The sequence below is a fragment of the Budorcas taxicolor genome, chromosome 25 (assembly GCF_023091745.1).
Source record: "Budorcas taxicolor isolate Tak-1 chromosome 25, Takin1.1, whole genome shotgun sequence".
NCBI lineage: Eukaryota > Metazoa > Chordata > Mammalia > Artiodactyla > Bovidae > Budorcas > Budorcas taxicolor.
Window position 1 is genome coordinate 24,876,056 of NC_068934.1, and position 17,732 is coordinate 24,893,787.

Below are 17,732 nucleotides of genomic sequence, written 5' to 3' on the forward strand. Positions count from 1 at the left end.
AGTATTCTTGCCTGGAGAATCCCATGGACTGAGGAGACTGGTAGGCTACAGTCCATGGGGTCACAAGAACTGGACGTGACCTAGCAACTAAACTACCACCAAGTTTACACTTTGTCAGACTTAATATGACCATCACAGAAGCTTTCCAACATTATGTCCTGTAGTTTCACCCTTAAAAAGGAACATAATAGATCAGGGGTCAGCAAACATTTTATATAAAGTGACTGCATTAGGTTTTGTAGGCTATATGGTCTTTACTGAAACTATTCATCTCTGGTGCTATGATGTAAAAGCCCCACAGATAATTATAAATACACGAGCATGGCTATTTTCTAATAAAACTTTATCTACAAAAATAAGCAGGACACTAGGTATCAGTTCAGTTCAGTCCCTCAGTCATGTCCAACTCTTTGCGACCCCATGAACTGCAGTCATGCACGCCAGGCTTCCTTGTTCATCATCACCAATTCCGGAGGCTTGCTCAAACTCATGTCTATCAAGTCAGTAATGCCATCTCATCCCCTGTCGTCCTCTGCTCCTCCCGCTTTTAATCTTTCCCAGCATCAGGGTCTTTTCAAATGACTCAGTTCTTCGCATCAGGTGGCCAAAGTATTGGAGTTTCAGCTTCAACATCAGTCCTTCCAATGCATATGCAGGACTGATTTCCTTTAGGATGGACTAGTTGGATCTCCTTGCAGTCCAAGGGACTCTCAAGAGTCTTCTCCAACACCACAATTCAAAAGCATCAATTCTTTGGCGCTCAGCTTTCTTCACAGTCCAACTCTCACATCCATACATGACTATTAGAAACACCATAGCTTTGGCTAGACGGACCTTTGTTGGCAAAGTAACATCTCTGCTTTTTTAACATGCTGTCTAGGTTGGCCATAACTTTTCTTCCAAGAAGCAAGCGTCTTATGGATATTCCTAACACAGATGAGGCAGTGTACCTTCAAGCCACTTAACATGGTTCATGTAATGTAGTAATGTAGTAAAGTCGCTCAGTCGTGTCCGACTCTTTGCGGGTCCCATGGACTGTAGCCTATCAGGCTCCTCCATCCATGGGATTTTCCCGGCAAGAGTGCTGGAGTGGATTGCCATTTCCTTCTCCAGGGCCTTCTCCATGGGATCTTCCCGACCCAGGAATCGAACCCGGGTCTCCCGCATTGCGGGCAGATGTTTTACCGTCTGAGCCACTTAGAAACAGCATTAAGAAGTAAGAATAACTTTTCCACTGTTTTTATAAGGAAAAACTCAGTTACTACAATTAATTAAAAAGCAATTCTGATATTAGAGAAATGCAAATCAAAACTACAATGAGGTATCACCTCATACCAGTCAGAATGACCACCATTAAAAATTCTACAAATGATAAATCCTGGAGAGGATGTGGAGAGAAGGGAACCCTCTTGCTACTGGTGGGAATATAAATTGATATAGTCACTATGGAGACTCCTTAAACAGCTAGGAACAGAACTACCCTATGACACAAAAATCCCACTACTGGGCATATACCCTGAGAAAACCATAACTGAAAGAGATGCATGTACCCAAATGTTTGTGGCAGCACTTTTTACAATAGCCAGTACGTGGAAGTAACCTAGATGTCCACTGACAGATGAATCTTACAGAAATCGTGGTGTGTGTGTGTGTGTGTGTGTGTGTGTGTGTGTAATGGAATATTACTCAACTATAAAAAAGAACACATTAGAGTCAGTCCTAATGAGGTGGTTGAACCTAGAGCCTATTATACTGAGTAAAGGAAGTCAGAAAGACATTGTATATTAACGCATGCGTACGGAATCTGGAAAGACAGTACTGATGAACCTATCTGCAGGGCAGCTATGGAGACAGAGACACAGGGAACAGACTTGTGGACACAGCTGCGGAAGCACAGGGTGGGACAAATCGAGAGAACAGCACGGAAACATATCTATCACCATATGTAAAATAGACAGCCAGTGGGAATTTGCTGTGTGACACAAGGAGCTCAACTCAGCGCCCTGGGACAACCCAGAGAGGTGGGATGGAGAGGGAGATGGCAGGGGAGTTGAGGAGGGAGGGGACATATATATATCTGGGGCCAGTTCATGTTGATATATGGCAAAAACCAACACAATACTGTAAAGCAATTATCCTCCAATTAAAAAAATTTGCTAACACAATTAGCATATTATAGGAAGTAACAATAACATATTTTAACTGTTAAAAAACAATTAAAAATATGTTGGTAATAAGAAACAGACTAAAGAGGAATATGACTTAATTTTTTGAAGTTTATTTTTCAAGCTAATTATCAAATATATTTCACAAAGATATAAAAAATCATGGCCTCTGTATTTGTTAGAATTTAGAAATAAGTTTTTATCTTTCAGTTAGTAAGATCTATGAATATTCATGAAAGACTTGCTATCAGTGCAATAGGTCAATTTGATTCTTTATCCACCTCCTCACAGCTGGCTAACATTTTGGGCCACCTGCCAGCATCCTGACTAACCCTCTACCTTTGCATTCTGATACATTTGTCATCTGATTTTTGTCAGATAGAAGCATAATTGAATAATTATTCCCTCTTGTAGGTGAAATTAACAAAGCACTGACTGGACAAAAGCCTTCTCTTAGCAGACCATTTATAAATTCATGGCTTTGACATCTGTGTCCTTCTCGATTCATTGCCCAGAATTCATTTGTCACTAGAACAGCTCACATGGTGAACAGATAAAGATGGGAAATCCTTTATCCCTTAGAAATGCCTCACAAACTTTTGGACACTAAAGGATAAGACTGAGATGCATGAAGAAACAACTCCTAGTAAACACTAGCATCATTGTTTGTATATAAATAACCAGAGAAGGAAAAGGTTTATAACAAAAAGGAGATAATAAATAAGTCAAAACAGACTGTTCTTTTCACAGTATATGAACCACATAGAGGAAAACTTTAGTGAAATAATAGTCAATGATAAAATGACTGTCACAGATCAAGGAAAATGCACTACTAGGTAACTACGTCATCAAATAATCGCAGAGTTTAAAAAAACTTATTTATATAATAAGGTTATCTTAAAAATCAACTGTTTATTTGGAAATTGGAACATTTTCTCATCATTAACATAATACTGACTGGGCCCACACTAAAGCTTAGCTAGGCTAAATTGTTGCTGTAGTATACACTGAAAAATTATACTAAAAAAGGTAGAAAATGATAGTACTGCAATATCACTGAACAAAACCAAAATAATAAATGTGGGGAAAATGAATCTGAAGATGAGGAAGGACACAGTGAATTATGGAAATACTGAAGGAAACCTCTAAGCACTATGACACAGAGTCAGTGACTGGTTATACTGAGATAAGTTATGGAAAAGTCAAGTACTATACAAAAGGCAGGTGAAGATGCCTAAACTGACTGCAAACTTTTATAATGTATAAATTTAACATGAATCTCATGTTTATCAGCTATAACTCAGGAGTGGAATTAACGTTTATTGAGCAACTACTTCATGTCAAGCACCTCATTTAGACTTTTGACTGATTCTATAAAGCTAGATTATAATCTTCATTTTTCAGATAAGGAAACTGAAGTTCAGAGGAATAAAATAACTTGCCCAAATTACTGTTCTTAATCAGATAACTAGGAACTAGTCATCTGATGAAGCAGGGATTTAATTCGAGGTCTGACTGCAAAATTTTGTGCTTTCCATTATTCATGATGCCACATTTTGTGCTTTTCAAACGGAGAGAAAGGAAAGAGGAACTCAAGTGCCCTAATGAGCACCTGTTGGAAAAGAATGAGGAAAGAGAAAAGCGTTGAGAAAGATTAAAGATTAATAAAACTTCAGGGCAAAGTGAGGAAAATGGGAACGTTCTGCCTTACCCATGCCATCTGAGTAAAGGAATGAGGTGACAAAGCAAAAAGACACTAAAAAGGAGAGCAACCAAGCAGAAATGGGGGAGGAGTCAATACACTCTAGAGTTCAGCTTGCAAGGGAAAGGCATTCGTAAACCTGGAATTCATAACAGAGGCAATTTCTTACTAGCATAGACCAAGATTCCAGTGTATGTATCTGCCACTCTGTTCTGCCGCCCTCTTCTGACCTGTGTGTGAGATTTCCTGTTATGAGGCAGATCTGCTTTCTTTTACAGAAGCTGAAAATGAGAAAAAGTTGCTTTCCCTCCTTTGCAAGTTAGGCACGAGTCCATGACTGAGGCTCTACTAATGATACACACCTAAATCTCTGTCTACTTTTCAGAGGCAGCAATACCTACTATTGTGTACTGTCGCTGTTTTCTTGCTAAATCATGTCAGACTCTGCGATCCCAGGCACAGTAGCCCTCCAGCTCCTCTGTCCATGGGATTACCCAGGCAAGAATACTGGAGTGGGCCACCACTTCCTTCTCCAGGGGATCTCTCCGACCCTGGGATCCAACCTGAGTCTCCGGCTAGGAAGGCAGATTCTTTACCAATGAAACACCAAAGGAGTCCACTACTGTGTACATCTTAAATATATTTGAAAAATAGGATGATTCCCTGAGTTTTTGGTTCAAAAGTATCTGATGTGGTTTTTGGTTCAAAAGTATCTGGAATTTTAATAAAAGGTCCCAGACATTGTGATGGTCTGTCAAGATTGGGAAATAATGACTTAGGAAATGGCTGTCTGAAAACTCTGCTTTGCATAAACAAAGTTCTCAACTTAATAATCCTGACAATTTATAAATTAGAGAAGCAGTATACTGAGAAGGACCTCATAAGGAAGCTGAATTTTGTTCTGACCGTATGAGAGGGGAAGAAAACTTTCATTTTCCTTGTAATGAAGGGCAATGAAAATAACATTCTTTTCCAATACCAGAGAAGATGTCTCCTTTAATGGGCCTCTACATTTTTATGCAAACTATAATTTTACGAAACTGTTATCAGTTCTGAGGAAGTTTCAAAACAACAAATTATTTCTTCATGCTCCAACAGTATCAATTAGTCCAATTCTGGAGGATGCCAACTCTGATTACGACTAAAAGTGGAGTCTGCTAGGCTTCTACGGAGAAACTTACTCTTTTCCCTTTTATAATGAGAAGATATTTTGTGGGGGAGATTCTCAGAAACAAACAACTTAAGTATGCCATTCTTAACCAAATTTTCAGACTGTTCATGTATTTTATATACATTAACCTTTTCAGTAGCTATGAAGATGGGCATGATTTTGCTACTTAGTGCTAAGCCTTATTTTTATGATTAATTATATACTTTGCCCAAATTCCCTTTTGTTAGGTATCAATATCATAACTGTTTTTTCTTATTTGCTTGAGTATCTTTTTTTTGTCCTGACTGTTCTATGTAATTTTGTTTTAGGTGTACCATAGAATCAGGGTTTCTCTTGTGTTCCAACCTAAAATTCTTTTCCTTTTATAAATTAGTTTAGTCCATGTACACTACTGATATGAAAAATTTTCTTGTTCCTATCATGTTACTCTGTATCTGCAGTTTTTGTTTTATTGTTTTTCAAGCAGTTCAACTGCACGACCTTTTCCCTTTTTTCTTAAGTATTAATTCTTTTATTTATGAAGTATGCCTTTTTTGTTCTAATAGCTAACTTTATAATTACAACCTTACAGAATATCTTCTGTTTGTCTCCTTTTAATAGTATTTACTAATCTCCTATCACGAGTAATGATAAAGTTAGTGTATTTACTTGGTTCTTCCCCTTTCCTTTCCTCTTCTTAATGACCCAATTATTTTTTAGTTATAGAGATATATTGATAATACTAACAAAAATTACAGAAATGGCCATAAAGTTAGTACATAGCTTTACTTTTCAAAATAGCTAGAAATCAAATTATATCATGATTCATTTGACCTGATGGAGGGAATACTGCTTCATTTTTTTTTTTTAAGTCAATTCTACTAAGGTAAAATTTACATGCAATAAAACTCACTCTCTTTGCCCTTTCTGGTGTATAATCCTATGTGATTTGACAAATACGCTAGTTATACAATCACCACCACGATCAAGACACAGACAGGATTGATGACCACAAGCTTCACCATTCAATTTTAATCAACAGTATCATTTTAATATTACCTTTGTAGTGCTAAATGTACTTATAATGCTATTATGTTAGTTGTCAATTTTAAATGACATAAACAGCCAACCCTCAAATTATGAAATAATGAATTCCATAAATTCCTATTAAAGATAAATCTGTGTAGGTATTTTGACACTTTTAGTGTATAAAACATTTGTATCTATGCTTCAATCCTAAAATATACATTGGTTTTCAACTTCCTTGTAAAAATATGCACTGGTCATGATCTAACATTTTCCTGGTTTTCCTCCTGATTTTTTGGTTGGTTGAATGTAAAACCACTACATTTCTGATATACAACTGGTAAACTGATAATAAGCAGAAAGTAGTAAACCCACTTTCAGTAACTTTACAAAACTTAAAAAAAATTATTTTATTTTTTTATTTGGCCTCACCACATGGCATGTGGAATCTTAGTTCCCCAATCGAGGACTGAACACGAGCACAAGGCAATGAATGCACCGCGTCCTAACCACTGGACTGCCAGGGAATCCCAACGGAAGTTTCATTAGCGATAACAGCAGAAATGAGCACCTCTACAGTACTGTGAAATTACTTGGTGATTAGGAGAGCGAATACTTCAGTTATTGGCTGACTATGTTTTATAAAGGCCTTGCCATTATATATAAAGTGAGACATAAATTGAACTAAGATTCCTATAAAAATAAACTGTGGTCCCTCCATGCTTATATAGTCTTCAATAGTCTGTTTTTCATAATTCAGTTACTCTTTCTTAAATCTTTACATTACTAATTGCTTAGTAAATCTTTCATTAAGGAAAACATAAAACTCTTGTTTGCAATAAAAGAATGAGCATCTAGATGACCGATGATATTCACTGAAGCATGCTCAAACACACAAAATAGGCTAAACCACTTCATGTTACTCACTTCTGTCTTTTCCTACTTTTTTGATTCTGTTGACAAGTGACATTCAATAGCACCACTGAGGCAGCTGAATGCTGACCTTTCTTTAATACACCCCTAGAAAATCTGAGTGCTAAAAGCAGCTATATAAAAATACGGAAAGAGAGAGATTTATGCGTCTCTACTTTATCCCTCCGATGATGGAAAATGGCTCTGCCACTGCTACAACCTCTTTATTCACATGGCTGTAAGTTCTTAATGAGTTTCATCAAGAATTCAATTTAAATGTATTAAGCTGCTGTCAGTCCTTCAGTAAGATCAATGAACACCACTCAGGGAGGTATGGAAACAGTTTTCTGAAATCTTCCCCTGAAACAACTTCAAGGCAAGAATGAGATTCAATAAAATGCACTTTAGTAAAGAAACAACAAGGGACAGTCAATAGAACATGAATACTAGAGTCTGGCAGATCTGTGTTTAGAAAAACAAGTTCAAGGCTTGGATATTTAAATGTACCATCCAGGACATCTATGTTTCTAAAATCTCAAAGGGCTGTTGTGACGATTATATGTAATACAATAAATAAAGGCAGACTGTATTATTTGGCAACTAGTAGACAAACAGTAGATAATATTAGTTTTTAGTCATTAAGTATACTTGTCATAAAAAAAACCACTGCAATTATTAAAAGATATAGCCAATTATTACAGGGTAAAATACATCTAAAACATTCTAGCAACATTCATGTCACAGATCAGAAACATATCTTGAATTGGTTGCAGAAAATACAGTGATAAAATGAGAGCATTTTGCAAAAGAAAGGCAATCCACTTAAATGTTATCATAAAAAGACCTCAACTGTACTGGAGAATTTTCTGTGCACTTTCTGTTTTGGCCTTACTGATTTTTACTGCCAAAGTAGTTTCATAGAACATGAATGGGCTGGATGCATATGTATGCTCAAGTGCTTTATGATGTCAGTTCAAAATGTATCCTCCTTTTCATCTACTTTTATATAGCAGTTTTATCAACTATACTCTGACCACAGAAATGATTTACTAATTCTAAAGCTTTGAGAAAGGAAAGGTCCAGGGAAAGGTGAGTGAAGGGAGACAGATGCTAGTCAACTCAGTTTTAATGATTCAATGCAATAAACATGTGTTATGTACTATCTATAGTCCAGGAGCTGTAGAGCTCAGTAAAGAGCCAAAGATGAGCAAAACATAATCCTGAGGACACTCTATCTGTATACAGCTGTTTACAGCAGAAAGCCTATAAAACACAATCTCACCAAGTATGCAGATAATGTGAGTGAAAGTTCACTACAGACATGAAAAGGAAGCCTTCCACATTTATTGGGATCTATTTTAAAATACTGACTGGTATGCGGTGCTTTATAAATTTAACAGAAACCAATATTTAAATGTTCTTGTTAAATCACAGGGAAGACAGGTTTATACATTTAGTGAAGCCATGGAAAATTGGCTACCAAAGTAAATGATTTTCAACCTAGTATGAAAAATTGTTTTGGGGAAAAACAACAACTAAATGTCATAAATACAAACAAACAAATCAAAAGACTCACGTGTTTACGAGAATACCATTAACTTGGGAGTCCTGCCTATCTTATATTAATATAATGTTCTACTATCAACAGTACACTAAACAAATGTCTTAAACCTTCCTCTAATGGAAACATCTTTCATCTCTATTGGGAACTTTCTCAGTCATGCATAGTTTATTTGAAATCCAAAAGTTCATTTGGTTCTGCCAGACTAAAATTAGATTACTAAAACTAGAATTTTATACTCACCCGATCCTCCTTTTGCCAAGTATTTGTTCTTTGCATAAAGGACAGAATCTAACATAGACTCAAAGAGAAGAAAATAGCCCTATTTAAAAAAAAGGAAAAAATGTTTTCAGAAATGTGCAATATCATCATAAGCAGATAACTTTAAATATCTAGGCTACTATTTCAGCAAAAAATAATTTTTTGACTCTACAATATAATAGTCTTCAAAGTTTGAAATTACTTTTTGCAGGAAATTCCCCATGTAATAATTAAATCAAGCCAGGGTACAAAGTGGATCCAGAATGTTTATTACAGTAGAATGTAATGAACCTTCTCCACCTGTGCTTCCACTTCCTAGACTATTGTTTCTTCCCCATTAAAAGCAAAGTTTCACATAGAAATTGCTAATATTATATAACTTCCTGGAATATTGCAGTATGAATCTAGACCAATTGTTCTATTTGCCCCCAGAGAACATTTTTGATTGTCACAACTATTTAGGAGGTAAACATCCTTTACTGATAAATATCTTTTACTGACACAGGATGGCCCCCCAAACAAACAAATGTCTGATCTCAAATGTCTATAGGGCTAAGGCTGAGAAACTGGTCTAGAATATCTTTTCCCGAAGTTATTTTCTGCCCAAAGTTTAGAGAGTTTTTTTAAAAAAAGATGAGAGGGGACTTTTAATCAAAGAGGTGAGGAAGAGCAGATGCTCTATTCTCCTCAGAGAGATTCATAATGCACAATAGCACATTAACAAGTTCTGGAAAGTGTTACAGTGAAGAGCATGGCATATTTCCCACTTTTTGACTAGAGACCTTTCTTTTTCTATGTAACATGTATCAACATCTTGCAGAACTCTGCTGTCTGAAACACACTGCGTGGAACTTGGCCTCAGTGCACTCCAGATTCTGGAGACCACCACTGACTTCTTCACGAAAAAAGGATAATCACAGCACAAATGGAAAGATAACTCACCACTTCAGTAAGTCCCCTACATATGAACCAGTTCCATTCTGAGAGCACGGCTGTAAGTCCGATTTGTAAATCCAACAAAGTTAGCCTAAGTAACAAGCTAACACAACTGGCTATATAGTACTGTACTTTAACAGGTTTATAATATGTTTCATACAATAAAACAAAAAAACAAAATATTAAGAAAACGTTGTTACTCTTACAGTAAAGCAACTTGAAAAGTACAGTAGTACAGTGTGATAGCTGGGCATATTTGAATCTTTCAAAGTTTGCTACTTGAAGGTTCGTATGTAGAGGGCTTACTGTATCGGTGTCACATACACAGCATATTCTAGCAGTATGCTACACAGTTTATTATAGAAATGATAAAGTAATTATAAGTGAGAGATCAAAGCCAGTTTCTTTTAGTCTTCTTCTGGGACCCATCTCCCAATAGCCCTGAACAGTATGGAAAAGTAAGTCTTCAGTACAGTGCTTATTAGCATATAGTAAACCCTATTATTGCTAATATGGATTTAACTCAGATGACCATTATGTCTACTACTGCAGACAGGAATCCCTTAGAAGAAATGGAGTAGCCATCATGATCAACAAGAGAGTCCAAAATGCAGTACTTGGATGCAATCTCAAAAACGACAGAATGATCTCTATTCGCTTCCAAGGCAAACCATTCAATATCACAGTAATCCAAGTCTATGTCCCAACCAGTAACGCTGAAGAAGCTGAAGTTGAACGGTTCTATGAAGACCTACAGGACCTTTTAGAACACCCAAAAAAGACATCCTTTTCATTATAGGGGACTGGAATGCAAAAGTAGGAAGTCAAGGAACACCTGGAGTAACATGCACATTTGGCCTTGGAATACGGAATGAAGCAGGGCAAAGAGTTTTGCCAAGAAAATGCACTGGTCATAGCAAACATCCTCTTCCAACAACACAAGAGAAGACTCTGCACATGGACATCACCAGATGGTCAACACCGAAATCAGACTGATTATATTCTTTGCAGCCAAAGATGGAGAAGCTCTATACAGTCAACAAAAACAAGACCAGGAGCTGACTGTGGCTCAGATCATGAACTCCTTATTGCCAAACTCAAGACTAAATTGAAGAAAGTAGGGAAAACCACTAGAACATTCAGGTATGACCTAAATCAAATCCTTATGATTATACAGTGGAAGTGAAAAATAGATTTAAGGGCCTAGATCTGATAGATAGAGTGCCTGATGAACTATGGACGGAGGTTCGTGACATTGTACAGGAGACAGGCATCAAGACCATCCCCATGGAAAAGAAATGCAAAAAAACAAAATGGCTGTCTGAGGAGGACTTACAAATAGCTGTGAAAAGAAGCGAAGCGAAAAGCAAAGGAGTCCAGAAAGGAAAACACCAATACAGTATACTAACACATATATATGGAATTTAGAAAGAAGGTAATGATGAGCCTGCAAGCAAGACAGTAAAAGAGACACAGATGTGTAGAGCGGACTTTTGGACTCTGAGGGAGAGGGAGAGGGAGAGGGCGGGATGATTTGGGAGAATGGCATTGAAACATGTATATTATCATGTAAGAAATGAATTACCAGTCTATGTTCGATGCAGGATACAGGGTGCTTGGGGCTGGTGCATGGGAATGATCGAGAGAGATGATATAGGGTGGGAGGTGGGAGGGGGGGTTCATATTTGGGAACTCATGTACACTCGTGGCAGATTCATGTCAATGTATGGCAAAACCAATACAGTATTGTAAAGTAAAATAAAGCAAAAATAAAAATTAAAAAAAAAAAAAAAGAAAAGCAAAGGAGAAAAGGAAAGATATAAGTATCTGAATGCAGAGTTCCAAAGAATACCAAGAAGAGATAAGAAAACCTTCCTTGGTGATCAATGCAAAGAAATAGAGGCAAACAACAGAATGGGAAAGAAGAGATCTCTTCAAGAAAATTAGAGATACCAAGGGAACATTTCATGCAAGGATGGGCTCGATAAAGGACAGAAATGGTAGGGACCTAACAGAAGCAGAAGATATTAAGGAGAGGTGGCAAGAATACACAGAACAACTGTACAAAAAAGATCTTCATGACCCAGATAATCACAATGGTGTGATCACTCACCTAGAGCCAGACATCCTGGAATGTGAAGTCAAGTAGGCCTTAGAAAGCATCACTACGAACAAAGCTAGTGGAGGTGATGGAATTCCAGTTGAGCTATTTCAAATCCTGAAAGATGATGCTGTGAAAGTGCTGCACTCAATATGCCAGCAAATTTGGAAAACTCAGCAGTGGCCACGGGACTGGAAAAGGTCAGTTTTCATTCCAATCCCAAAGAAAGGCAATGCCAAAGAATGCTCAAACTACCACACAATTGCACTCACTTCACACGCTAGTAAAGAAATGCTCAAAATCCTCCAAGCCAGGCTTCAGAAATACGTGAACCGTGAACTTCCTGATGTTCAAGCTGGATTTAGAAAAGGCAGAGGAACCAGAGATCAAATTGCCAACATCTGCTGGATCACCAAAAAAGCAAGAGAGTTCCAGAAAAACATATATTGCTGCTTCATTGACTATGCCAAAGCCTTTGACTGTGTGGATCATAATAAACTGTGGACAATTCTGAAAGAGATGGGAATACCAGACCACCTGACCTGCCTCTTGAGAAATCTGTATGCAGGTCAGGAAGCAACAGTTAGAACTGGACATAGAACAACAGACTGGTTCCAAACAGGAAAAAGGAGTACGTCAAGGCTGTATATTGTCAGCCTGCTTATTTAACTTATATGCAGGGTACATCATGAGAAACGCTGGGCTGGAAGAAGCACAATCTGGAAACAAGATTGCCAGGAGAAACATCAATAACCTCAGATATGCAGATGACACCACCCTTATGGCAGAAAGTGAAGAGGAACTAAAAAGCCTCTTGATGAAAGTGAAAGTGGAGAAAGTGAAAAAGTTGGCTTAAAGCTCAACATTCAGAAAACTAACATCATGGCATCTGGTCCCGTCACTTCATGGGAAATAGATAGGGAAACAGCGGAAACAGTGTCAAGACTTTATTTTTGGGGGCTCCAAAATCACTACAGATGGTGACTGCAGCCATGAAACTAAAAGACGCTTACTCCTTGGAAGAAAAGTTATGACCTACCTAGATAACATGTTGAAAAGCAGAGACATTACTCTGCCAACAAAGGTCCGTCTAATCAAGGCTATGGTTTTTCCAGTAGTCATGTATGGATGTGAGAGTTGGACTGTGAAGAAGGCTGATCACAGAAGAATTGATGCTTTTGAACTGTGGTGTTGGAGAAGACTCTTGAGAGTCCCTTGGACTACAAGGAGATCCAACCAGTCCATTCTGAAGGAGATCAGCCATGGGATTTCTTTGGAAGGAATGATGCAAAAGCTGAAACTCCAGTACTTTGGCCACCTCATGCGAAGAGCTGACTCATTGGAAAAGACTCTGATGCTGGGAGGGATTGGGGGCAGGAGGAAAAGGGGACGACAGAGGATGAGATGGCTGGATGGCATCACTGACTTGATGGACGTGAGTCTGAGTGAACTCCGGGAGCTGGTGATGGACAGGGAGGCCTGGCATGCTGAGATTCATGGGGTCGCAAAGAGTCGGACACGACTGAGTGACTGAATGAATGAATGAATGAATTATTGCTAAAGGTGAACAAATATCAGTGTTACCCTCACTCAGTATTGTGAAACAAAACTGTTTTCATTCATTTGCTCTGTGCACAAATTAAGTGTCTAACAAGATCAATATACAACACAATGAACAATGTTTCAAAGGTTTCTATACAACCAGAAAAATCTGCAAAGCCTGAATGGGTAATTTTCCCAAGAGATTAAACAGCAAATTTAAATTTACAGAAAACACAGTTCTCATGTTTGAATCACTTATAATGGAACCTAATTAAATTGCTGCTAGCAACTCTACACTGGCATTTACCTTTCCCCCCCAACTCACTAATTTATTGATAAGAAAATAACTGCCTACAAAACACAGACTTAGCAACAAAACTCTTATTAATGTGTTTACTTAGGAAAATTAAGGATTTGGACTTCCCTAGTGGCTCAGACAGTAAAGATCTGCCTGCAATGCAGGAGACCCAGGTTCAATCCCTGGGTCCAGAAGATCCCCTGGAGAGGGAAATGGCAACCCACTCCAGTATTCTTGCCTGGGAAATCCCATGGACAGAGGAGCCTGGCAGGCTACAGCCCGTGGGGTCTCAAGGAGTTGGACACAACTGAATATGCGTGCATACATGCAGGATAACAACAGTGACAATAACAATGGTATTCTATATCATAGTGCTGTTGCGAGACCTAAATATGTTAATAAATGTAAAAGGGTTTACAGCAGTAAATCTTATCAGTTTAACTAAAAAAAATAAGTACTTAAAAAATTACATTTGTAAAGGCTACTGAGATTTTTAAAATTATGTTTAATACATTAGAGAATGAAGGTTTACCAGATTCTTCAGAATCATATAGTATTTACTTAGTGAATGGTCCTTTATTAAAAATCCTTGACTCAGAACTAAAATTCCTTCTCTTTTTTCCCCAGGAGTCACTTTTTTCCAGACTATCCAAGACTATGTATATGTGTGTGCATACAAAAAATAAAAAGACCCTTCTTTAAAATCCTTGAAATTTCTTTGAAATTCATAAACAAAATTTTAAGCCCAATCAAAATAATCTGATCAAGTTGGCCAAATTAGTGCCAATTCAAACTTCCAGGTTCTCAGATTTTTTTTCCCCTGGGTTAAAAAGGTCAATTTTTCTTAATCCTCTGAAGTTTGGTATTTATACTTAATTTCCTATATGTCTACTTCCATTCAAAATAAAAAATATCAATAAACCGTTTTCCACATACCGCAGAATGATTACCCAGAATCCTGATCAAACAATATCAGAAAGCGCTTCTGAGGTTCTAACTATTTAAACAACGTAATTTTCACATCAGAGAAATCAGTACTAGTGAGGTTAAGTGACTTATTTTAGGATATGTAACTGGAAAAATAACTCTGGACAATCTTCAGATCCTATCATAAACACTGGCTTTAAGATTCAATTCCAAATGCTGCTAACCAAACTCAACCTGAGATAGCGGGCAAGCAAACAAAGGAAGGATAATCATCCCTTGAAGCACGAACATCCTTTCCTAGATGCCACGCCTTTATGTCACAATTTTTAGAGCGAGCCACCATTATTAGGTGGGAGAATTTCTGAAAGCAAATGATCAAATGTTTTTGTTGATACATGTAAAGGATTTAGCACAGTGCCTGGCACAGAGTTAACACATAAAACCTATTAAAGACTATATCACACGACTCTATTTTGGCAGAAGTCATATGGGGTCTGCTACTATGGGATAGAACTGGGCTAAAATGGTAGAAGCAGGTTTTCTTCTTTCCCCATTCCCTTCCCTGCCTTTCTCTCTCTTCATTGGTGTATAACTTAAACAATACTGTAAATCTATTTAACTTTGGTGTTTTTAATAATTTTGTTCGTTTTGGCTGTGCCAGATGTCCACTGCTGCACTTCTCCCTAGTTACAGCAAGCAGGGTCCACTCTAGCTGTGGTGCACGGTCTCCCTGTGGTGGCTCTGTTACAGAGCACGGGCTCGGGGGCCGGGCGGGGGCGGGGGTCGCTTCAGTAGTTTCGGATCCCGGGCTCTAGAGCACAGGCTCAAGAGGTGTGGCAAATGGGCCTAACTGCTCTGTGGCATGTGGGATCTTCCCAAACAGGGATCAAACCTCTCTCCAGCACGGCAGGCGAGCTCCTCACCACTGAGCCACCAGGGAAGACCCTATATCAATTTCTGATAATACCTTTCTTCATTTCTGTAGCAAGATATTTGAATGGACATGAACTTGGGCAAACTCCAGGAGATGGTGAGGGATAGGGAAGCCTGGCTTGCTGCAGTCCATGGGGGTCACAAAGAATCGGATTACAACTTGTCAACTGAACAACAGTAAGATATTTCTAGTATAAGTATACGACAAGGGCTCTATTCTGTCAGAGTACTTTTCTAAACTTTATGGTAAAGATCAACTGAACTAGCAAATCAGTAGAACAGCATTTCTTCAAAACAACAATGGATTACACATGTTCATATTTAGCCTATCTACTAAATATGCCACATTATTATTATTATGGTCTAATTTTGCAGCTAGTGGGCTCTTAGTTCCCCTATCAGGGATCAATCTTAGGCCCTGGCAGTGAAAACGCTGAGTCCTAATCACTGGCATACGTGCATGCTCAGCTGGGTCTCTCCTCAGGACATGAGATTATACTGGCAAGAATATTGGACTGGGTTCCCATTTCCTCCTCCAGGGGAATCTGCCTGACCCAGAGATTGAACCTGTGTCTCCTGCACTGGCAGGCAGATTCTTTACCACTGAGCCACCTGGGAAGCCCCTGTAACCACTGGACCACCAGGGAAAACTCAAGCTACATTATTTAATACTTGATGAAGACTGACAATTTTACTAGTCATTTATTTCACTTAGTATCTGGATATCTGTTCAACTACTACCTCCTCAAAAAGGATTTTCTGGATTCTCCATATTAAATATCTTCTTTCCCCACCAAACTCCACCTCTTTATTCTGCTTTGTACTCTGTCATGGCACTTTAACGAGAACTGGTTATTTTAAAAAGCTGTTTTGCTTTCTAAAATTAATTTTCAAATGTTTATAGTGGTAAATATCGTCACAGTAATATTATGTGGCCTTTATGGAATATCTTATTAAATTCATCATAAAGCACATGTTATTATTTTCATTCAGTTGACAAGGAAACTAAGGCTTAGAAATGTTAAATAACCTAAAATCATGAGACTTAAAAAAAACAGCTCACAGTTAAAGAAACAGTTGAACAAGTCAAAATCTGAATCCTGGTCCATCTGACTATAGAGGCCAAGTTCTGAGTAACTATCCTATGTTGCTTCTTATTGATTTACCTGAGTAAAAATAAGACTTGGTATTCATATTATATTATGGAGCTTCCCAGGTGGCTCAGTGGTAAAGAATCCCTCTGCCAATACAGGAGATGCAGGTTTGATCCCTAGGTCAGGAAGATCCCCTGGAGAAGGAAATGGCAACAGTGTCCAGTATTCTTGCCTGGAAAATCCCATGGACATAGCAGCTCAGTGGGCTACAGTCCATGGAGTGGCAAAGAGTCAGACATGACTTACCACACACATTTGTATTATATTATACTACGTTTGTAATTAAGGACTCAAGCGTTCTGAAATAAAAAATACCCAGCACATATTAAACAAGATTAGATTTACAACAGGTACCTGATTGATAATATTTCAGAGTGAAAGCTTAGTTGGCAAGTGGCCGTTAGCCAGCATTCACTGTGAAAAATATTACTTTAGAAAATCCATGAATATATGTAGAAACAAAACTTAATTACTTGTGAGATAAATTAAAATGTCTAGTTAAGTATATTAGCAGATGAAAAGATTCATATACGGACTGCTCGCAGTTATTGTCCTTTCTCTCAACTTTCCACTTTGCTAAACTTCATTTTACTATAGGCTCCCTAAGTGACAGAATGGGCTTTAATTTCCTGGGAATTGTCCTTGGTTCTGAACCAAGTCATTTATTACTGATATCAGAAGGCTTTGCTCCAAATGCCCTGCTTGTCTGCAGTGTGATTCAGACTGTAATTTCACAGGCTGCTGCCTTACCTGTAGGGGTGCCATCTGGAAGAGAATTATACTCTGTACTTTCTCCCATGATGCTCATGGAGCACTCTTCTTCCCAAATTGACATTCATTTTTTAAAATTAAAATTTGCATTTACACTTCAAAAATTAATTACTACAAAAGGAACACACTGGATCAAATCTGGAACTAAAAGAGCCATTAACATTATTCATTGAAATGAATAATGGAACCTTATTTTTAAATGCCTGTTCATGATATCTATTTTTGGAATAGACAAAATTAATGATAAAAAGAAAGCTGTGATACCTTCAGAATAAGGTGCTTCTCCTGACTCT

At 37.8% G+C, this 17,732-nt stretch overlaps 1 protein-coding gene across 1 annotated transcript in view; it reads right to left on the reverse strand.

Annotated features, from left to right (window-relative positions):
- The window catches only part of PRMT3 (protein arginine methyltransferase 3), a 133,639-nt gene that overhangs the window by 51,498 nt on the left and 64,409 nt on the right, over positions 1 to 17,732 (reverse strand). Inside the window, exon 11 of the mRNA XM_052662216.1 lies at positions 8,760 to 8,838. Within this exon, the coding sequence (XP_052518176.1) occupies positions 8,760 to 8,838 (79 nt within the window). The remainder of the gene's footprint in view (positions 1 to 8,759; positions 8,839 to 17,732) is intronic.